General features: G+C 38.7%; 1 protein-coding gene across 1 annotated transcript in view; it reads right to left on the reverse strand.

Annotated features, from left to right (window-relative positions):
• Positions 1-25,603, reverse strand: part of OGDHL (oxoglutarate dehydrogenase L) — a 253,936-nt gene that overhangs the window by 158,358 nt on the left and 69,975 nt on the right. Inside the window, exon 3 of the mRNA XM_053692073.1 lies at positions 12,429-12,620. Within this exon, the coding sequence (XP_053548048.1) occupies positions 12,429-12,620 (192 nt within the window). The remainder of the gene's footprint in view (positions 1-12,428; positions 12,621-25,603) is intronic.

Genomic DNA, 25,603 nt, shown 5'->3' on the forward strand with positions numbered 1-25,603 from the left:
TCAACCATAGGAAACAATTTTTTAAATATGGGGGGAGGGACGAAAGGTATAACGGGCCTTTCCCATTCTTTATTTACAATGTCCGCCACCCGCTTGGGTATAGGAAAAGCTTCTGGGGGCCCCGGGACCTCCAGGAACTTGTCCATTTTACATAGTTTCTCTGGGATGATCAAATTCTCACAATCATCCAGAGTGGATAACACCTCCTTGAGCAGAGCGCGGAGATGTTCCAACTTAAATTTAAATATAATCACATCAGGTTCAGCTTGTTGAGAAATTTTCCCTGAATCTGAAATTTCTCCCTCAGACAAAACCTCCCTGGCCCCCTCAGACTGGTGTAGGGGCCCTTCAGAAACAATATCATCAGCGTCCTCATGCTCTTCAGTATTATCTAAAACAGAGCAGTCGCGCTTGCGCTGATAAGTGGGCATTTTGGCTAAAATGTTTTTGATAGAATTATCCATTACAGCCGTTAATTGTTGCATAGTAAGGAGTATTGGCGCGCTAGATGTACTAGGGGCCTCCTGAGTGGGCAAGACTGGTGTAGACGAAGGAGGGGATGATGCAGTACCATGCTTACACCCCTCACTTGAGGAATCATCTTGGGCATCATTTTCTCTAAATTTTGTGTCACATAAATCACATCTATTTAAATGAGAAGGAACCTTGGCTTCCCCACATTCAGAACACAGTCTATCTGGTAGTTCAGACATGTTAAACAGGCATAAACTTGATAACAAAGTACAAAAAACGTTTTAAAATAAAACCGTTACTGTCACTTTAAATTTTAAACTGAACACACTTTATTACTGCAATTGCGAAAAAATATGAAGGAATTGTTCAAAATTCACCAAAATTTCACCACAGTGTCTTAAAGCCTTAAAAGTATTGCACACCAAATTTGGAAGCTTTAACCCTTAAAATAACGGAACCGGAGCCGTTTTTATCTTTAACCCTTTTACAGTCCCTGGTATCTGCTTTGCTGAGACCCAACCAAGCCCAAAGGGGAATACGATACCAAATGACGCCTTCAGAAAGTCTTTTCTATGTATCAGAGCTCCTCACACATGCGACTGCATGTCATGCTTCTCAAAAACAAGTGCGCAATACCGGCGCGAAAATGAGACTCTGCCTATGATTAGGGAAAGCCCCTAGAGAATAAGGTGTCCAAAACAGTGCCTGCCGATATTATTTTACAAAATACCCAGATTAAAATGATTCCTCAAGGCTAAATATGTTTATATATGAATCGATTTAGCCCAGAAAATGTCTACAGTCTCCAAAAGCCCTTGTGAAGCCCTTGTTTATTGTCTGTAATAAAAATGGCTTACCGGATCCCATAGGGAAAATGACAGCTTCCAGCATTACATCGTCTTGTTAGAATGTGTCATACCTCAAGCAGTAAGATTCTGCTCACTGTTCCCTCAACTGAAGTTAATTCCTCTCAACAGCCCTGTGTGGAACAGCCATCGATTTTAGTAACGGTTGCTAAAATCATTTTCCTCTTACAAACAGAAATCTTCATCTCTTTTCTGTTTCAGAGTAAATAGTACATACCAGCACTATTTTAAAATAACAAACTCTTGATTGAATAATAAAAACTACAGTTAAACACTAAAAAACTCTAAGCCATCTCCGTGGAGATGTTGCCTGTACAACGGCAAAGAGAATGACTGGGGTAGGCGGAGCCTAGGAGGGATCATGTGACCAGCTTTGCTGGGCTCTTTGCCATTTCCTGTTGGGGAAGAGAATATCCCACAAGTAAGGATGACGCCGTGGACCGGACACACCTATGTTGGAGAAAACATCTTTATTTTTATTTTTTAAAACAGCACCCTTATACCCCAATGGCTGGGGCACTCACCACCTCCTATGACCCAGACCAGTGTTTTTCAACCAGTGTGCCGTGGCACACTAGTGTGCCGTGAGAGATCCTCAGGTGTGCCACGGCAGACTGACAACAGTGTGACATATTTTTTAAACTTTGCTAGGATTTTTTAATGTAAAAAAGTGTGCCACGGCAAAAAAAAGGTTAAAAATCACTGACCCAGACAGTACAGAGATTTATGACTCCTCTCTGATAGACGCCCGGTCAGGAAAAAAGGGAATGAATCACATGGTGCACAATGCAGGACCGTCCCTGCTATGAGAAAGCGCCAAGCTTGTAAGCTGCAGGGCTCTCAAAGTGAAAGTGAAACCTGTAACATCCATAACAGCCTATGAGCCCATAACATCTCACACATAAAGCAGCATAAAATCAAATAAACATATAAGATTATTCCCCCCTGTTCAATAATCCCCCTAAGGAGATATCAACCCTTGATTTTATACAGATAACAGGAGTCATACTGTGACCCTGTCTTCTTGCGTTATCATACATGTATAAAATATGAAACGATCTTAGCAGCATCTACACCGTGGAACAGGAACACGGCCCTTCAAGTGTGACAGATGGTAGCATTGCTTCTGACATGGACTTGAGTGAAGAAAGCAGGCAGCGAAACTCGTCAACGCTGATTTCTTATGGAGCTGTTAATATGAGTTGGGATGGTTTCGCAGAAAGACTCTCCCCGCAACTCTACCTTACATCCATGCTCTCACTGAGAGGCTGACATGACTATTTAAAACTCCAGTCCCATCTCGAAGAGTACTAGCCTCCATAAGAGACTACTGTGAAATCTTCTAACACTTCTCTGCCAACCTCCTGTGACGAAAGGCAAAGAATAACTGGGGTTATGAGGAGTGGGTGAGGTATTTAAGCCTTTGGCTGGGGTGTCTTTGCCTCCTCCTGGTGGCCAGGTTCAGTATTTCCCACAAGTAAGGAATGCAGCTGTGGACTCTTCCCATATTAAGATGGAAAAGTCATTATTGATTTTGCCAGTTTTCCTCTCAATAGCCAAAGCAGAGGAGGTTAGATAATCATACTGGAGTAATTAAAGATGCACCAAATACTTAGAACTTGTAATATAAAATGTTACATTAGATGCAGTAAAATAACTTTGCAATATATTCATTTTGCCCCCTTTTCCAGCGATTTTATTATGAAAATAGTGGACTCTCCAATTCCTGTACCAGAAGTGGAAGTGCAGAATTTGAAACCTAAACATTTTCTATTACGATTCAGACAATTTTAAACAACTTTTCCAATTTACTTCTATTACAAAATGTTATTCACCTCTTGTTATCCTTTGTTAAAGGAGCAGAAATGCACTAATGGGAGCAAGCTGTAGCCATCTGGTGAGCCAATGACAAGAGGCATATATGAGCAGTCACCAATCAGATAGCTCAGAGTGGTGCATTGCTGCTCCTGAGCCTACCTAAATGTGCTTTTCAACCAAGGATACCAAAAGAACAAAGCAAGCAAAATAATAGAAGTAATTTATTTTTAAATTGCATGCTCTATCTGAATCATGAAAGAAAAATGTTGGGTTTCATGCCAAGTGATTGGTTACACACTCTACTGACACATTTATAACTGCCCCTGATTGGCCTTGGCAGAGAAGGAAACTTAGGTTACAACACGGCTGTACCTATTGATTTATATGAACTAAAATGTTACACTTATTTTTTCAATATTTATACAACCAATATAGTTATAAAAAATCTACATATTATTCTTATGCTAAAAGTGTAAAATGTCAATTTAATACTAGATCAGTATGTTGCGTGCATAGCGAATGCTTGCTCTGTTTAGCCTATGGGGTAGACGGTACTACATCTGAGAGGCTATATTGCCCCCTTTAAAAAAAAAAAGGCTTTGCTCTGGGGGGCTGGGGGTGATTGACACTACTATACAGAATAAGATACACAGATACTAATCTAAAAATCCAGTATAAAAACTTACTTAAAAGTTCCTAGTTTAGCACTGTTGATGAGGTTAGGCTAAGACACCCAGTGAAAGGGGCTGGGAAAACAATAAGAGCAATTCCCCTAATTCTCTGCATATGAAAAGACATAATACATAAACAAGAGCCATCAAAAGTCTGTAAAGCGTGTATACATCTGACACTCTGGGGCTTGGTTAGAAGTCTGAAAATCAGAACAATGTTATTAAACTATAAGCAAAACTAAACATTGTTACAAAAACACTCCCAGGTGGGCTATATAAATGGATCATCTACAAAACAGTTATGCGAAGAAAAATCTAGTGTACAATGTCGCTTTAAGAATTGGGTTGGTTACAATAAAGGCTGGGGGTGTATAGTACCCCCTCGCCGACTGTCAGTCAATATTGTAGGCAAGCACTGTCAAATATAAATTAGCTCTCATTTACTGTAAAACAACATTTCCTGGAATTTTAAACTACTGCTGCGGATCGAATCAATATTTAACCTAAAGGATCATCATTAGTCTTAAATTCGACAGTCTTTAAACGGCTACACTTTTTGCCTGAGTTAGCACTGCTCCACCGGTTCCCAACTTCCCCTAACACGGGAACATTGATGTATCGCACATATAACTGTAAAACTAACCTGGAAGGAGGAATTTCTAATTGCACATATGATAGTTTTAGCCTTCTCTAGGAAAAAAATTATTAGCGCTAACAGATTTGTCACAGTCGTTTGAGTGTTTGTAGGGTGTGCTACTTAAAGGCACAGTTACGTCAAAATTAAACTTTCATGATCAGATAGAACATGCAATTTTAAACAATTTAATTTCTACCAACTTGATTTGTTCTCTTGGTGTCCTTTGTTGAAAGCATACTAGGTATGTTCAGGAGCATTAATGCAAGACTACGAGATAGCTTCTGATTGGTGGCTATATAAATATGCCTATTTTAATTGTTTAACCTGATATGTTCAGTTAGCTCCCAATTATGCATTAGAAAGTTATTTGAAATTGTATTCTGTGTCTGAATCATGAAAGAAATTGTTTGGGTTTCATGTCTCTAAATATATTGGTGGTACTGCAACACATGGACTGGTATGGTTATGATAAAAAATATATTCATTTAATTAGACTAGATCTGTATTGTACAGTATTGGGGTAATATTGTGATGAAGTTATTGAACGGAAACCATGATGGTTGTTAAATAATATTGTATTGTCATTAAATTAACAGTAAACCGAAATTTCATGATTCATATAGAGCAGCAATTTTATTGGAGTAAATTAGAAAGTTGAGTTGGAGTAAATTAGAATCATAAAATAAACAATTTGGGTTTACTATCCCTTTAAAAGGGACATTAAACACTGAGATGGTAACATAAAATGATAAAATTGTATATATAAAAAACTTAGCAATATACTTTCATTATCTATTAGGTTTCCTTTTCCTCTAATTTCATTCTGACAATCGTGAGCTTTTCAGTTCCTGTTAGAAATGGAAGAGCAGAACACTGTTGTATCCCACACAGCCATTGGCTGCACACTCTAGTGACCTATTTATAACTGTCCCTCATTGGCCACAGCAGAGAAGGTAACCTAAGTTACAACATGGCAGCTCCCATTGCTTTATAGACACTAAAACTTTACGCTTGTTTGGTCAATATTTAAACAGCTAATGAAACTTTAAAAAAAAATCCATCTACCTGTTATTCTCATTGTTACTAATCTTTTCTTTGAATGTTTTATTCTGTCTAGCATTTATTTAGTGTTTAAATGTCACTTTAATGCTACGGTACTGACCCAGTATTGACAAGCAGTGCTACTCTACTGACACCCTACTGTGATACAGTGTTACTGCACAGACACGGAAAATAAATATTTGTTTCTAGGTCATACAGTCTCACTTTTTTTTAATTTTATTTTGTTGTAGGTGTATCATCTAGTTTTGTAAAATGATTGTATTCTGGTGCTGCATCATAAAAAGTAAGACACTATATCCGCTGGCCAAAACCAAGCGTAGAAGCAAATACACGAAATCTGTGTAAAATGCAGGCAACTGCTAATCAATTAATAAGTTATTAATTAGTAATAAATAAGTAATGAGGTAAACTGATTAAAGAAAGAGGCGCACACAGACAAAAAGTATCTACATGTGTTTTATGACACCTCCACCGTGGAGCAACAATTTCACAGAACTATTAGGTATGTGCATTTGGATCCTTTGTTCGGATCAGATACGGAAGTATATGCTATTCAGCTCTTTTAAGAGTCAGCTTGATTCTGTGCAAACCCAGATCTTAACGTAGTGATCTTGCACAAGAAACAATTCTGCTCTGAAAAAGAGATGAATAGCGGATATTTCCTCATTCAGAACCTAACAAAGGATCCAAAAGCACATGTCTAATATCTATTGTCGAAAAAGGAGCAAGTTTGCAAAATTTATTTATTTTTTACATAAAACATTGTTTTGAACAAAAAAAAAGACAAAATTAGAACTTTTAATATTGTTTATGCACAAATATACAAGCTTTTGAAATGGTTTTCATGTGTAGTAGAGCACAACACGTGTTTATATATGTCTGAATTACAGGCAGCGGTTATTTGTTGCATTACGTTGTTTTTTTTTATAAGAATGAAAATTCCCATAAGGAGTACATATTGTAGTATAAAGAGTGTGCACTCATGCTGAAAATCTTTTTAAAGCAAGCTGTATGTTGTTTTTCATCTGAACTACAAATGATCTATGTTGTATTGCAGGAACCATCATGTTTTATCCTTTAAGTGTTGCTTAAAGGGCCATAATACCCAAATGTTTAAACACTTGAAAGTGATGCAGCATAGCTGTGAAAAGCTGACTAGAAAATATCACTTGAACATCTCTATGTAAAAAAGAAAGATATTTTACCTCAAAAGTTCCTCAGTAGCCACCTCCCATTGTAAAGGATTTCTAAGCAGCATATTAGTATGTATGTCCTAGGACAGCTGAAGGGATGAGCCTTGTGCACTCTCATATTATTTCACCAATCGGGTAAAGGAAGTGAAATCTCATGAAAGTTAAGTCAAATCTCATGAGATCACAGTAAAGGTTCCTGACCTCAGCACTGCTGATGCTGATTGGCTGCTGTTCATTTCTTCATTTTTTTTTTTTACCTGCAACTGGGAGCAGGTGAAGTATAACTTTTTACACAGAACTTACTCTGCTGAGCTGAGGAGATTGTGAGGTAAAATATCTTCCTTTTTTACATAGAGATGCTCAGGTGATATTTTCCTGTCAGCTTTTTACAGTTATACTGCATCAGTTTCAAGTGATTTAGCATATGAGTATTATGTCCCTTTAACAGATTTTTAAATGGTACCATGTTTTCATTCAGTGTTACTTGGCTGCTCCATATTGGAGGGTTAAAGTGATGGTAAACTCTCCCCTTTTATATAAACAGATCTGGAATGTTAGTGATATTTTAGATGAAAACAGGAATCCAGTTCTGTGTTGTAAAATAAGAATGCCAGGGTAGATACCTAAAAATACAGGCTTTTATTGAAGCTTGAGATAAAAGTAGTTACAAGGTAGTAAGGTCAAACGCGTTTCATTTGCTCACACTTTTTCAATGGGTCATTGAAAAAGTGTGATCAAACGAAACGCGTTTGACCTTACTACCTTGTAACTACTTTAATCTTAAGCTTCAATAAAAACATAAATTATGCTCACCTGATAATATTCTTTTCTTCTGATAGGAAGAGTCCACAGCTGCATTCATTACTTTTGGGAATTCAGAACCTGGCCACCAGGAGGAGGCAAAGAAACCCCAGTCAAAGGCTTCAAATACCTCCCCCACTTCCCTCATCCCCCAGTCATTCTGCCAAGAGAACAAGGAACAGTAGGAGAAATATCAGGGTGAAAAAAAGGTGCCAGAAGAATAAAAATTTGCTGCCGCCTCATAGACAAAACGCGGGCAGGAGCTTTGGACTCTTCCCGTCAGAAGAAAAGAAAATTATCAGGTAAGCATAATTTATGTTTTTCTTCTTAAACGGGAAGAGTCCACAGCTGCATTCATTACTTTTGGGAAAACAATACCCAAGCTAGAGGACACTGAATGCAAACAAAGGGTGGGTACAAAAATGCGGCCCCTTCGAAAGGCACCACAGCCTGAAATTACCCGACACCCTATAAAAATAATAAACGACACGGGTAAAAAAACCGAAGAACAGGTAACTGCCCATCAGTTACACAACCAGCAAAGCCGAGCTAGAGACCACTCAGCCCCAGAGTCCGCCAAGCACAAACAGCCTCCGAGGAGCCAGCGTCGCGGCTCTCGACTCCCACAAAGAGTACCCAACCTAAAAGGTCAAGGACCTCTATCTGCCCCCGAAAGGGAGAATAGATCCCCAGATGAAAACCAAAGGACCATTCCGCATGGGTTCACAACAAACTTAGAACCCAAGGTTGTCACGATATTATCGCCTAGGGAGATGAAATCCCCAGAAAAACAAGGACCTGAAAAGAAGTCCATACTCAGGGAAAACCGTCCCAAAAAGGACCCGAGGGATCCTCATATCCCTGACACAGCACCATACCATAAGGTGCTCCAGAAAACCGTGAGTTCCCCGTTGTATCGTAGTCAAGTTGAAACCTGCAGGCTAAGCAAGCATTAGACAGCATAGACAGGATAACTATCCCAGCAACTAACAAAGAGCTCTCCAAGAGAACACCAAGCTACCTAAATAAGAACTCATAATGACCAGCTTCCAGGTAGGAAGGCTGATCTAAGCCATTGTGAAACTCAAACCACTGAATAGCGCCGAAAATTTCAACAACAGCTCCCTCCAAGGAGAATCCCCTACCAGCAACAGACACCGTTAGGGAAGAGGAGAACATCAAAAGGCCTCCCACCGAAGGGGAGGACAGACTCAAGAAGAAAACGGTCAACACTGCATAGAGTAACCGATCTCGACCTTCCCTCCAGGGTAATGGTCCCAGCCAAAAGGCTAGTCAAAGACCAAAGACAAGAGTCTCAGACCTCTGGAGAAAAAGGATGGATCTACGAGAAGCAAAACCCCCGAGTAGAACTCTGACCGTTACCAAAAATGGCATGCTACCGTGAAACAGGATAGACTTCGAGCTCGGGCACGAGACCCCCTACACCATAAAGAGGAACACTTCCCAAGGGAAGAGAGTTCTCAGACCCCCAGCATCTAAATATCAGAATCCAACAATTAACAGGAGCCTTACCAGGGTTCAAACCCCCAGCCTCCTGCTGCAGGAACGGTGGAACCAGTCACTACTCCACATCTCCCTATTCCAGGATTCTGAGAATGCAAGAAGGGGGGAAAAAAATACAAGGCAAGAAAAACAAGGACCCACAGGTCGTCACAGATACTGAGGAACTCTAAATCAATGAGAACACACAAGAACCCATCCCCCACTCTAGGAGAGAAAGGGAACAAAAGCAACGGAAACCACCCTACCATAGAGGCAAGACCCCTCGATCAATATTGCCAACTCAGTTGAAAAGACAACTGGAGTCTACAAGGAACATCAAAATCTCGTAGACAAGCTTAACTAAGTTTTACACACACTGGCAAGGTAACAACCAGCACCGGAAGGTGGATGTGAACCCTGTACCTTCTGCTTGCCATTCCAGTGAGCTAGACATAAACCACCCTCCACGAAACCCCAACAGAGCATTGTGGAGAAATGGTCATCTACCTGACCCCAGAAGGGCGACCTTCTGTAACCGACCTCGGCCCTTCACTGTTAAGCCTCAAGGCTAGATCTGCAACGAGGTCGAAGATAACACCCGAGCGTCGAAGACCATGGTCAGACCAAGGGAAGATCCTATATAAAAGAGACAACAGCCTCCAGAGATCCTTTCAGGATCGATCTTCCAAAAAACCCTTTAACAGGGTAGAAGCTGGAAGCCTCACAGCTCCCCACAGAAGGCAGGGAAACCCCTGCACTCCACCTCTTAGAGTAACGCAACTCTGAGCAAGGGAAGAAAGACATGCCCGCATTTCCAGACCAGATGACCCACCCAAGGCAGGAAGGAAGGAGACTCTGCCACCGCAAAATAATGTTATTAGGCTAAAGAGTCAGCATCCAGAAGAACCTCAAGGAAGGACGCAAATCATTCACCACTCGGAACACTAGACCACGGAGGTCATTCACATCTCCCAACCCCAAGGGAATGGAAACTACGGTTCTGAGTCTCCAGGGACCTGTAAGAACCATGACGACGTCTGAAAAGTCAGACCCGTATCCCAGGCGACTAGCCAGAAAAATCCAACCTTAGATCGGCACTCACAACCCTCCATTCGGAAGCGTTGTATCTACACACTAGGCCTCATACTTCGAAATAGGATCCGAGCCCGGAGTCCATATCAAAAGGCCAAGTGATATTTAGAATCCAACAGGATTAAATCAGCACCACGAGGGTGACATGAACCCAAGTAACAGCAAAAAAGGGTCCGACCAGTACCTACCTGGTATAAGGAAACTCCAGAACTGTCCAAGGTCCAAGAAAATTTTACCCAAAGGTTCGATAAACAAACTAGAAACATAATTCTGTTATTCACTCCGTGGAAGTGCCCACGTGACCACAAAATCGCAAGTATCGGTTCCAGAGAAGAACGTTCTCAAAACGAAAATCTATCAGACATGAGCTTAAGAAAAACAAATCAGACACATCCATCCGGATCAAAATAAAAGGAAGGCAGCACCAGCGGGTGAACACCCAAGGTGAATGACAATGCTAACGGGACCAGCCGATCAGAGGCCTCATTCACCCAAGCTCAGAACTAGAACACCTGCTTGCGTAGTCAAGAAAGGGTCTTGGGCATGCGCCTCACGGGACAACCTCGGAGGCAGATGGCTCAACACACTCTAAGCTCCCTGATTCGGGAGAAGAGAGTACTCTAGAATAGCAATTGGAACATAACTGATGGGCATCGATAACCAGGGCCATTTCATATTCATCACAAGATGCATTATCAGTATCGGAGACATCCGTGTCTAAGATATCAGAATCCTCTATAATTTTGGGATAACAAACATGACAAACACTAACTGGCACCCTTTTTACACCCCCATTGGCTGGGGCATTTACCACCTCCTGTGAACCAGACAACCCACAAGCAGGCTCTCTCTGTCGCCACACAGTCATACGGAAGTGAGTAACAGCGTAACCGCACCCGTCACGAGGTGCACCGTGCCAGTCACAAAAAGGGCGCGCAATCTCAAGAGATTGCACCATTAAGATAAGGCCGTTATGTTCTGTAAGCCATGAGCCTAAGTATTGCTACACATTAGCAGATAGAAATATATAATAAACATGATTAAAGTTCCCCCCGTTCAATAACTCCCCTCAGGAGATATTAACCCATGATTCCTTATTAAGATAAAAGGAGTCCCACTGAGACCCTACCTTCTTTCGTTAACATTACATTCACATATCAAAATAAAACGAAACAATCTTACTGGAATCTACACTGTGGAACAGGAACACGGCCCTTCAAGTGTGACAGATAGTAGTCTCTCTTCTGACATGGACTTGAGTGAATAAAGGCAGGCAGCGAAACTCGTCAACGCTGATTGCCAAGGAGCTGTTAATATGAGTCGGGATGGTTTCTCCCTGCATCTCCGGACTCATCATCCATGCTCTCACTGAGAAACTGACAGGATTACTTAAACTCCAGTCCCATTTTCTTCCCGTTTAAAAAGAAAAGCCAGTATTTTTAGGCATATACCCTGGCATTCTTATTTTAGAACACAGATAGGATACGTGCCTCAAGAACTGGATTCCTGTTTTGTTCTATTTTGGCAGTTAGTGAAGACTCCTGCTGTTCCAGGGCACCATTCCACTGTGCTGCCGTTTCTGTGGGACTGTTGAGGCTGTGACACCGGCTCAGTTTGAGGATCACCTGTTGTTCCTGTGGGGACCGCTGTGACTGTAACACCAGTTAAGTGTGTGAGGAGGTCTGCGATAGCAGCAAGGAAGCGGAGCTGTACACTAGGGCGGCAGACGGAGATTTGGAGCGCTTACCGTGTTTTCCTGTCCTTTATATTTTAGATGGAATTTAATTTATCAGTTGTAACGAAGATGCGCTATAACTTACTTTTAATATAGATATGAAATCCAAATACCCCACACTCCGCCGCCCACTTCAAAAGTCAAATTTTCTGTGAGCTAAAGATTTGAATTGTTGTCCAACAATTCAAACCTTTAGCTTACAGAAAAATGTACTTTTAATGTTGGTGGCAGAGCACTGGGTTTTTGGATTTCATTTCTTTATTAAAAAGTTATAGCACAACTTCATTAGGACTAATTAATTAAATTCCATCTAAAATATCACTAACATTCCAAATCTGTTTTAATAAAGGAGACAGTTTACCATCCATCCCATTACAGTATTACAGCACTCTATATTATAAAGTTATATTTCAGCACTCTATATTATAAAGTTATATTACAGCACTCTATATTATAAAGTTATATACAGCACTCTATATTATAAAGTTATATTACAGTACTCGATCCAAATTATCAAGCAGTGTTACTGTACTGGTGGCAAACAAGGCTGGGGTATACATACTAATAAGGACATACCTGATAGGCTCTTATCAACGACTGTACCGCCAAATGGTCTTCCACCAACTTCTCTGCTTTCGCTGGTACCATGGCATAACTTTGGCTTTGAATCATTGGTGCTATCATTTCTGGATAATTTATGGTCGGTTTAATATGCACCTCACCAGGGGGGGCACCAGCATCAGCACTGCGAAAAAACGCATCCCAAGACTACAAAACAAGAAAACAGACACACAAATGTTTGTGATTTCACTGTACTAGTAAAGAACTGTTGTTCACGGTTATTAGTTTTATTTTTTGTATAGTAAATGGATAGTCACTCTGCTGACTGTAATATTTATATCACTTTCCTATATGTACTGTATAAACCTTTGTTGCTCCTGACAGAAGTCTTTTTAACAGAGATTCCTCCACTAAGAGGAAAATCAGTGAGAGTTCTGCTTATCAGCCAATGAGCAATCAGTCCACAAGAATTAGATGTATATGTTTAAAGGGACATTCTACTTGATTTTTGTATTGTCTAAAGATAGATAACATCTTTACTACCCATTCCCCAGCTTTGCACAACCAACATGGTTCTATTAATATACTTTATAACCTCTAAGTTTGCTTGTTTCTAAGCCCCTGCAGGCTGCCTCTTATCTCAGTGCTTTTTAATAGCTATTTACAGCAAGACAGTGCCATATAGAAAACATCATGCTCACACTCCCATGGAAAATGATAATGGTTATGCAGGAACCAGCACTAACTGGCTAAAATGCAAGTTTGTAAAAAGCACTGGGATAAGGGGGCAGTCTGCAGAGGATTAGTTACAGGAAATCAGAGGTGTATTAATATAAGCGTATTAATATAACTGTGTTGGTTATGCAAAACTGGGGAATGGGTAATAAAGGGATTATCTATTTAAAAAAAAAAAATTCAAGTAGACCGTAGACCGTAGACCTTAAAGATAAAACAGTTTTAACATAACTGTGGCTTTTTCATCAAATACATGTGTCTTCACATTATTTAAATAGTGCTTTTTTATTTGCAGGAAAGACAGTTTTAGAGGTTACTGTAAGCACCTGGTAACTACTAGGGAGGGGCGAATATGCTGAATGAGTAATTAGTTTGTCCAAAATTAATGTCTACAGGACTATTCGTGCTACCAATCTAATGTTGATAAGAATGAAAATCCATTAAAATCTGGTAATCGAATCTTATTTTTGTTTTCGAATGTTCATAATGAAATCGAATATCCACATTTAAAACTTCGAATGTAACATTCCATTTAACAAATACTATTCAGAAGTTCAATAGTTCATGTGGTAGGGAATTTCTTACATTTATACATAATAGATACAAATATATAAATTCAGATTTTGCATTTTTCGAATTCAAATTTTGCATTTAAAGAAAGCATTAGAAATACTATTACATAAAACCAATGTTAGAATGTTGTGCAAACATTCAAAATTCGAAATGAACGAACGAATGTGTTAAAATTTGTTTACATTTTTGAATATTGCAAAACATTCGCCCATCCTAGTAAATTACAAGACATTTCTGTTATGTTGCTATAGAATAACATATCAGCCAAGTCCTAATATTTTTAAATTAAAGTAACATCCTTTTAATACAATTCTTTTTTTTTTTTCAATAGTCAAACCCCACACACCATTTACCCTATTAGGAGGAAACAATCTGAGCTTTAGTCCACAAACAGCAAGGCCAGCCAATCTCATAAAGTTAGTATAGAATGCAAAGGGGCCCATTTATCAAAGGGCTTGCGGACCTGATCCGACACTGCGGATCAGGTCCGCAAGACCTCGCTAAATGCGGAGAGCAATACGCTCTCCACATTTAACATTGCACCAGCAGCTCACAAGAGCTGCTGGTGCAACGCCGCCCCCTGCTGACTCGCGGCCAATCGGCCGCCAGCAGGGAGCTGTCAATCAACCCGATCGTATTCGATCGGGTTGATTTCCGGCGGTTCCTGTCCGCCTGCTCAGAGCAGGCGGACAGGGTTATGAAGCAGCGGTCTTTAGACCGCTGCTTCATAACTTGTGTTTCTGGCGAGTCTGAAGACTCGCCAGAAACACGGCCCTTCAAGTTCCATACGGAGCTTGATAAATGGGCCTGATAGTGTTGTAGGCATTATCTTATAAAAAAAACAATTAGAGAAAAATATGTAGCAGAGTTATCTTTGAGAAATCAGCAGGGTGCATTTCAAGCTCTGAGAAATGGAAATTGCTCAATTATAAGAGCTAAATTACATGAAAGGGGATAAAAATAAATAATATATATTACAAAGTTGTTTCATTATGCATAATTAGGAAATAAATGAGGATATAAACAATTGGAACATATTATAATCAACAAAAACAGACAAATATACTTTATCTTTCTCAGATTTTCTACTATTATTTTGAGTATGTGAAAATATTTTTAACAATCAGGATTTTTGAACCCATAAAACAATTAGCTTGTTTAATATGATCATTTTATTTATATATTTTTTTTATTATTATTTATTTTATTACTGAAAACCTGAGAACAGAACAAAATTAAATAAAAATCAAAATCCTAGAATTCATTTAAACGGTTAAAGTGAATGTAAAGTTTAATGAGAAAGTGTCCGGTTTTTAAAATTACTCTTAAAAACAGGGGCACTTTTATTTATTAAACTTAACAGTTAAGAGTTTTTTAAAAATAAACGTACCATTTTCCTTAGTACAGCAGACCGGTGATCGTCATTTCACAAAATGTATTTCTTCTTGTTAAATGCAGCAATTAGTGTTTTATTATCCAGGTAATGTTTATAGCCAACAATATTCAAGGCAATCAAATAAAACACTTTTGTCTCTATAACCTTTTAAAATCAATAATTACGAAAATGGCAGGGTGGTGAAAGAATCTGCAGTGGATTCTTTCACCACCCTGCCATTTTCGGAATTCACCGGGATGCAGCGAAGGCTAACGGAGCATTTAAAAAAAAAAAAAAAAACGCTTGCAATAAGTATTAAAAAAAAACGCAATAAGTATGAAAAAAACACCTAACCGCCCACAATAAGTATTAAAAAAAAAGAACTGCACGCAATAAGTATGAAAAAAAACACCTAACCGTCCTCAATAAGTATTTAAAAAAAAAAAAAAACTAAGTGCCTGCAATAGGTATTATTAAAAAAAAAAATCTAACCACCCGTAAGAAAAAAATAACTACCTAATAAAATTATTAACCCCGAAATCCGCAAACCCCAACATTGCAAACTACCTAATACATCTATTAACCCCTAATCCGCCAACCTCCTACAACACATTAAACCTAATTTACCTATTAACTCCTACACTGCCAACCCCCACAATGCAAAAAAATAATGTAATGACTAAGCCCCATAACCTAACGCCCCCTAACCTAACACCCCCTAAATTAACCACTTAATTACAATTAAAAAAAAATACTACATTAAATAAAAAATACAAAAAAATTACATTACATTAATCTAATTACAGAAAATAAAAAAACGCTAACATTAAAAAAATAATAAACAACACTAAGCCCCCCCTAATAAAAAAACACTAATCTAATGCTAAACTACGTTTAACAGCTCTTTTACATTACAAATAAACCAAGTCCCCCCCAACAGTAAAACCCCTCACCCACCAAACCCCCCCCAAAAAAACTAACACTAATAAACCTAAACTACCCAATGCCCCTAAAGAGGCATTTGTATGGGCATTGCCCTTAAAAGGGTATTCAGCTCTTTTTCACTGCCCTTAAAAGGGCATTCAGCTCTTTTGAAATCTGCCCAAAAAAACCCTAATCTAAAAAAATAAAAACCCTGAAAAATTTTCAAAAAACCTTTTTGGGGCAAATTTCAAAAGAGCTGAATGCCCTTTTAAGGGCAGTGAAAAAGAGCTGAATGATATTTTAAGGGCAATGCCCATACAAATGACCTTTTAGGGGCAATGGGTAGTTTAGGTTTATTAGTGTTAGTTTTTTTTTATGTTGGGCAGTTTGGTGGGTGGGAGGTTTTACTGATAGGTGGGACTTGTTTTTAATGTAAAAGAGCTGTTAAACTTAGGGCAATGCCCTACAAAAAGCCCTTTTAAGGGCTATTGGTAGTTAAGTATTAGATTAGGGGGGCATTTTGGGGGGATTTTTTATTTTTATAGGGGCATTAGTTTAGGTTTAATTTTATTATTTTTGTTAGCTTTGTTTATTTTTTTCTGTATTTTTATTTTTTGTAGCTTGGGGTTGTATTTTCAACACATAGACTACCCTCTGGGTAGGCTTATCGACTAGTTAAATATAAAATTAAACACAAGAGACCAGAAGATCGTAACGAATGGACATTTATTTCAAATACATTCACTCATGTATAGTTTTATGATTATTTCTGTTGCTGCTGTGTCATGTCAGTTTTCTAGTCAATCTTGTATACTCAATAAAAATCTAATAAAGAAAAAAATAAATATATATATATATATATATATATATATATATATATATATATATAAATAACTTTAAAAGGAACAGCCAGTGCTAGTTTCTTTTTTTTTAGCAATTCTAGTGTATTTAATAGTCCTTTAAATATGAAAACCGTTGGATTTCCAGTTCTAAGAACTCAAAGAGCACATGCGGGCTTCACAAGCCGGAGCCTGGTACATATGTGTCCCTTACTGGCTCGAGAAGAAATGATAAAATTACAGACTGCAAAACAACTGATAATTTCCAAAACACAACCTGGCTAGCTGCTCTGGTAACAAGTAGGGACAGGATCGTCAGAATAAGGTTAATGGTAACGGATGTTCGGCTATTGAAAAAAATTGATTGCAGCAAACAAGGTGTTAATGAATTCAAAAACTTTTCACACTAATCTAATGTTAATTTATTGCAAGTCTACTGAAAAATTGTTTACTTACAAGGTGTTTACTCTGTCCCTTTAATTTAGGATGCGTTTTATGTATCTACTTTAGCAGAAAATTAAACAAACTGCCCACAGTAACAAAACACTACTTGTATTTGCGTAGTAGCATCTCTCTAATGTGTCTCTGAACATAGGATGTAATTAGTTTAACAGGCAATTACAGACAGATATATATGTGTGCTCTCCTCTTGTCTTTCAAGCTATGTGCTGGACTCCGATGTTTTTAAACATTGTAATACTCCCTGCTAATTATATATATATATATATATATATATATATATATATATATATATATATATATATATATATATATATATATATACACATACATACACGCACGCACATATATATATATATACACATACACAATTACACACATATATACAGTATATATATATATACATACATACATACACGCACATATATATATACACACAATTACACACATATATACAGTATATATATATATATATATATATATATATATATATACACACACATACACAATTACACACATATATACAGTATATATATAAAAACACACACGTAGATATAAACACACACATACATACATACATGCACATATATATATATATATATATATACACATACACAATTACACACATATATACAGTATATATATATATATATATATATATATATATATATATATATATATATAAAAACACACACGTAGATATAAACACACACATACATACATACACGCACATATATATATATATATATATATATACACACACACAATTACACACATATATACAGTATATATATATATATATATATATATATATATATATATATATATATAAACACACACGTAGATATAAACACACACATACATACATACATACACGCACATATATATATATATATATATATATATATATATATACACATACACAATTACACACATATATACAGTATATATATATATATATATAACACACACGTAGATATAAACACACACATACATACATCAATACACGCACATATATATATATATATATATATATATATATACACATACACAATTACACACATATATACAGTATATATATATATATATATATATATAACACACACGTAGATATAAACACACACATACATACACACACATACATATATATTTTATATAATTTTTAATAGCATTTTTAATACCATCAGGTAGATAGTACAGTACTGTAATCAGTAATAGTTGTCGTTTAAATAAATATAGATTAGCATTTGTATTTTTAGAATATAAAAACAAAAAAAAACAAAAAAGATGCAGGCAGAAAAAAATTGGGATTTACTGATAGAAAAAAAGAATGTTATATTAATCATTTTATTTTTAAAATATGTTATTCTAAAATCCCGACTTTATATATATATTTTTTTTATTAATTCCGGATTTGGAGATTTGCACCTGTACCTTGAAGATTAAAAACAAAAGAGAAAGGGTAATGCAGGTTCCTACAGAGATGACCCAGAATTCAAGGGTATTTCCATCCCAATCAACTGTCCTAACAAACAGACTATATCTGATAATCCTAGGCAATGCTATCTCTGTGTGCTCTGAAATATTATTAATATTTACAGTTTCCCCTGATCTTTTTGATCACAGATACAAACACAACCTAAACCCTACTCCACTCACCCAAGTCGGAAGTGTAAATTCTAGGCAAATTTAAATTTTTCTTTAAAAAATATATATGTATATATAAAAAAAGAGAGCATGCAATTTAAACAACTTCCCAATTTACTTCCATGATCTAATTTGCTTTATTCTCTTGGTATTCTTTGTTGAAAAGCAAAGTAGCAAAGCATTACTGTCAGGGTAGCTGCAGATTAGTGATGCGCATATTTGCCTCTTATTATTGGCTCACCCAATGTGTTCAGCCATCTCCCATTAGTGCAGTGCTGCTCCTTCAACAAAGGATACTAAAAGACTGGAACAAAATTAAAAATATAGAAGTAAATTGGAAAGTTATTTGAAATTGTATGCTCTACATACAACAAACACATTATTTCATACCCCTTTAAGGCTAGAATGGTTTTATTTGTTCTACACTGGTCCAAACAGAATCAGCTTCCTATGGACAATATTCCGCTCCTTTTCTGCACTTTGCAGTCTATTTGTAGACGCATTACAGAGTTGCACCTTGATGGTCAAACGTACAACATGTGTTTACTGTAGGAATCAACTGATTAAAACTCTATGACAAATAGAAGATTTATCTACTTAGCTGACAAAGCTGGGGGCAGACATGATTTGTTCAAAGATTGATGCTCCTGGAAATATTGATCAGATTCAAAGATTGAACATTTCATCCATAAAAAAGGAAATCTGAGGATGTATTATATATTTCCAATTTAGAGAATAGCCATCAAAACATCCTTCTTCTCCTAAGTGACTACCCTGAAATCAGGGGATTTACGTTTACACCTCTGCTTAGTAATACAACAGGATGCGCATCTGGCATTTGGTCATTTTTGTCTGCACTGTCCCTTTCAACTGAAGCAGTTAAAGGGATACTAAACCCAAATTTTTTATTTCATGATTCAGATCGAAAGTTGCTTAAAATTGCATGCTCTAATTTACTCCTTTTATCAATTTTTCTTGATTCTCTCGCTATCTTTATTTGAAAAAGAAGGCATCTAAGCTAAGGAGCCAGTCAATTTTTGGTTCAGAACACTGGACAGCACTTGTTTATTGGTGCTATCCAATCAGCAAGGACAACCCAGGTTGTAAACCAAAAATGGTCCGGCTTCTAAACTTACATTCTTGCTTTTCAAATAAAGATAGCAAGAGAATGAAGAAAAATTGATTATAGGAGTAAATTAGAAAGCTTCAAATTGCATGCTCTATCTGAATCATCAAAGAAAAAAAATGGGTTCAGTGTCCCTTTAAGCCTATATTGTATTAAAAAAACAGAATTTATGCTTACCTGATAAATTACTTTCTCCAACGGTGTGTCCGGTCCACGGCGTCATCCTTACTTGTGGGATATTCTCTTCCCCAACAGGAAATGGCAAAGAGCCCAGCAAAGCTGGTCACATGATCCCTCCTAGGCTCCGCCTTCCCCAGTCATTCGACCGACGTAAAAGAGGAATATGCATAGGAGAAATCATATGATACCGTGGTGACTGTAGTTAGAGAAAATAATTCATCAGACCTGATTAAAAAACCAGGGCGGGCCGTGGACCGGACACACCGTTGGAGAAAGTAATTTATCAGGTAAGCATAAATTCTGTTTTCTCCAACATAGGTGTGTCCGGTCCACGGCGTCATCCTTACTTGTGGGAACCAATACCAAAGCTTTAGGACACGGATGATGGGAGGGAGCAAATCAGGTCACCTAGATGGAAGGCACCACGGCTTGCAAAACCTTTCTCCCAAAAATAGCCTCAGAAGAAGCAAAAGTATCAAATTTGTAAAATTTAGTAAAAGTGTGCAGTGAAGACCAAGTCGCTGCCTTACATATCTGATCAACAGAAGCCTCGTTCTTGAAGGCCCATGTGGAAGCCACAGCCCTAGTGGAGTGAGCTGTGATTCTTTCAGGAGGCTGCCGTCCGGCAGTCTCATAAGCCAATCGGATGATGCTTTTAAGCCAAAAAGAGAGAGAGGTAGAAGTTGCTTTTTGACCTCTCCTTTTACCAGAATAAACAACAAACAAGGAAGATGTTTGTCTGAAATCCTTTGTAGCCTCTAAATAGAATTTTAGAGCACGAACTACATCCAAATTGTGCAACAAACGTTCCTTCTTTGAAACTGGATTCGGACACAAAGAAGGTACAACTATCTCCTGGTTAATATTTTTGTTAGAAACAACTTTCGGAAGGAAACCAGGTTTAGTACGGAAAACCACCTTATCTGCATGGAACACCAGATAAGGAGGAGAACACTGCAGAGCAGATAACTCTGAAACTCTTCTAGCAGAAGAAATTGCAACCAAAAACAAAACTTTCCAAGATAATAACTTAATATCTACGGAATGTAAGGGTTCAAACGGAACCAATTGAAGAACTGAAAGAACTAAATTGAGACTCCAAGGAGGAGTCAAAGGTTTGTAAACAGGCTTGATTCTAACCAGAGCCTGAACAAAAGCCTGAACATCTGGCACAGCCACCAGCTTTTTGTGAAGTAAAACAGATAAAGCAGAAATCTGTCCCTTCAAAGAACTTGCAGATAATCCTTTCTCCAAACCCTCTTGTAGAAAGGATAGAATCTTAGGAATTTTTATCCTGTTCCATGGGAATCCTTTCGATTCGCACCAACAGATATATTTCTTCCATACTTTATGGTAAATTTTTCTAGTTACAGGCTTTCTAGCCTGAATAAGAGTATCAATGACAGAATCTGAGAACCCACGCTTTGATAAAATCAAGCGTTCAATCTCCAAGCAGTCAGTTGGAGTGAGTCCAGATTCGGATGTTCGAACGGACCTTGAACAAGAAGGTCCCGTCTCAAAGGTAGCTTCCATGGTGGAGCCGATGACATATTCACCAGGTCTGCATACCAAGTTCTGCGTGGCCACGCAGGAGCTATCAAGATCACCGAAGCCCTCTCCTGATTGATCCTGGCTACCAGCCTGGGAATGAGAGGAAACGGTGGGAATACATAAGCTAGGTTGAAGGTCCAGGGCGCTACTAGTGCATCTACTAGAGTCGCCTTGGGATCCCTGGATCTGGACCCGTAGCAAGGAACCTTGAAGTTCTGACGAGACGCCATCAGATCCATGTCTGGAATGCCCCATAATTGAGTTATGTGGGCAAAGATATCCGGATGGAGTTCCCACTCCCCCGGATGAAATGTATGACGACTCAGAAAATCCGCTTCCCAATTTTCCACTCCTGGGATGTGGATTGCAGACAAGTGGCAGGAGTGAATCTCCGCCCATTGGATTACTTTGGTCACTTCTTCCATCGCCAGGGAACTCCTTGTTCCCCCCTGATGGTTGATATATGCAACAGTCGTCATGTTGTCTGATTGAAACCTTATGAATTTGGCCTTTGCTAGTTGAGGCCAAGCCTTGAGAGCATTGAATATCGCTCTCAGTTCCAGAATGTTTATCGGGAGAAGAGATTCTTCCCGAGACCATAGACCCTGAGCTTTCAGGGATTTCCAGACCTCGCCCCAGCCCACCAGACTGGCGTCGGTCGTGACAATGACCCACTCTGGTCTGCGGAAGCTCATCCCTTGAGACAGGTTGTCCAGGGTCAGCCACCAACGGAGTGAATCTCTGGTCCTCTGATCTACTTGGATCGTCGGGGACAAGTCTGTATAATCCCCATTCCACTGTCTGAGCATGCACAGTTGTAATGGTCTTAGATGAATTCGCGCAAAAGGAACTATGTCCATTGCCGCAACCATCAAACCTATTACTTCCATGCACTGCGCTATGGAAGGAAGAAGAACAGAATGAAGTACTTGACAAGAGCTTAGAAGTTTTGATTTTCTGGCCTCTGTCAGAAAAATCTTCATTTCTAAGGAGTCTATTATTGTTCCCAAGAAGGGAACTCTTGTTGACGGGAATAGAGAACTTTTTTCTACGTTCACTTTCCACCCGTGAGATCTGAGAAAGGCTAGGACAATGTCCGTATGAGCCTTTACTTGTGGCAGAGACGACGCTTGAATTAGTATGTCGTCCAAGTAAGGTACTACTGCAATGCCCCTTGGCCTTAGCACCGCTAGAAGGGACCCTAGTACCTTTGTGAAAATTCTTGGAGCAGTGGCTAATCCGAATGGAAGTGCCACAAACTGGTAATGCTTGTCCAGAAAGGCGAATCTTAGGAACCGATGATGTTCCTTGTGGATAGGAATGTGTAGATACGCATCCTTTAAATCCACCGTGGTCATGAATTGACCTTCCTGGATGGTAGGAAGAATTGTCCGAATGGTTTCCATTTTGAACGATGGAACCCTGAGAAATTTGTTTAGGATCTTGAGATCCAAAATTGGCCTGAATGTTCCCTCTTTTTTGGGAACTATGAACAGATTGGAGTAAAACCCCATCCCTTGTTCTCCTAATGGAACAGGATGAATCACTCCCATTTTTGACAGGTCTTCTACACAATGTAAGAATGCCTGTCTTTTTATTTGGTCTGAAGACAATTGAGACCTGTGGAACCTTCCCCTTGGGGGTAGTTCCTTGAATTCCAGGAGATAACCTTGAGAAACTATTTCTAGCGCCCAAGGATCCTGAACATCTCTTGCCCAAGCCTGAGCGAAGAGAGAGAGTCTGCCCCCCACCAGATCCGGTCCCGGATCGGGGGCCAGCATCTCATGCTGTCTTGGTAGCGGTAGCAGGCTTCTTGGCCTGCTTACCTTTGTTCCAGCCTTGCATCGGTCTCCAGGCTGGCTTGGTTTGAGAAGAATTACCCTCTTGCTTAGAGGATGTAGAATTTGAGGCTGGTCCGTTTCTGCGAAAGGGACGAAAATTAGTTTTATTTTTAGCCTTAAAAGACCTATCCTGAGGAAGGGCGTGGCCCTTTCCCCCAGTGATGTCTGAAATAATCTCTTTCAAGTCAGGGCCAAACAGCGTTTTCCCCTTGAAAGGGATGTTAAGCAATTTGTTCTTGGAGGACACATCCGCTGACCAAGACTTTAGCCAAAGCGCTCTGCGCGCCACAATAGCAAAACCTGAATTTTTCGCCGCTAATCTAGCTAATTGCAAAGTGGCGTCTAAGGTAAAAGAGTTAGCCAATTTAAGTGCTTGAACTCTGTCCATAACCTCCTCATAAGAAGATGCTTTATTGAGCGACTTTTCTAGTTCTTCGAACCAGAAACACGCTGCTGTAGTGACAGGAACAATGCATGAAATTGGTTGTAGAAGGTAACCTTGCTGAACAAACATCTTTTTAAGCAAACCCTCTAATTTTTTATCCATAGGATCTTTGAAAGCACAACTATCTTCTATAGGGATAGTGGTGCGTTTGTTTAGAGTAGAAACCGCCCCCTCGACCTTGGGGACTGTCTGCCATAAGTCCTTCCTGGGGTCGACCATAGGAAATAATTTCTTAAATATAGGGGGAGGGACAAAAGGTATGCCGGGCCTTTCCCATTCTTTATTTACAATGTCCGCCACCCGCTTGGGTATAGGAAAAGCTTCGGGGGGCACCGGGACCTCTAGGAACTTGTCCATCTTACATAATTTCTCTGGAATGACCAAATTGTCACAATCATCCAGAGTAGATAACACCTCCTTAAGCAGAGCGCGGAGATGTTCCAATTTAAATTTGAATGTAATAACATCAGGTTCAGCTTGTTGAGAAATTTTTCCTGAATCTGAAATTTCTCCCTCAGACAAAACCTCCCTGGCCCCTTCAGACTGGTGTAAGGGCATGTCAGAACCATTATCATCAGCGTCCTCATGCTCTTCAGTATCTAAAACAGAGCAGTCGCGCTTTCGCTGATAAGTGGGCATTGCACTAGGGACCTCCTGAGTGGGCAAGACTGGTGTAGACATAGAAGGAGATGATGCAGTACCATGCTTACTCCCCTCACTTAAGGAATCATTTTGGGCAACATTATTATCAGTGGCATCATTGTCCCTACTTTGTTTGTCACATTCATCACATATATTTAAATGGAGAGGAACCTTGGCTTCCGAACATACAGAACATCGTCTATCTGATAGTTCAGACATGTTAATAGGCATAAACTTGATAACAAAGCACAAAAAACGTTTTAAAATAAAACCGTTACTGTCACTTTAAATTTTAAACTGAACACACTTTATTACTGAATATGCGCAAAAGTATGAAGGAATTGTTCAAAATTCACCAAAATTTCACCACAGTGTCTTAAAGCCTTAAAAGTATTGCACACCAAATTTGAAAGCTTTAACTCTTAAAATAACGGAACCGGAGCCGTTTTTACATTTAACCCCTATACAGTCCCTGGTATCTGCTTTGCTGAGACCCAACCAAGCCCAGAGGGGAATACGATACCAAATGACGCCTTCAATAAGCTTTTTCAGTGGATCTGAGCTCCTCACACATGCATCTGCATGCCATGCTTCTCAAAAACAACTGCGCATTAGTGGCGCGAAAATGAGGCTCTGCCTATGACTAGAAAAGGCCCCCAGTGAAAAAGGTGTCCAATACAGTGCCTGCCGTTTTTTTAACAGAATTCTCAAGATTAAAATAACTCTTCAAAGTTATAAACCATTAAATATGCTTATAAAGTAATCGTTTTAGCCCAGAAAAATGTCTACCAGTCTTTAAGCCCTTGTGAAGCCCTTTATTCTTATATTAAAAATTAAGAAAATGGCTTACCGG

This window comes from Bombina bombina, chromosome 9, assembly GCF_027579735.1.
Source record: "Bombina bombina isolate aBomBom1 chromosome 9, aBomBom1.pri, whole genome shotgun sequence".
Lineage (NCBI taxonomy): Eukaryota > Metazoa > Chordata > Amphibia > Anura > Bombinatoridae > Bombina > Bombina bombina.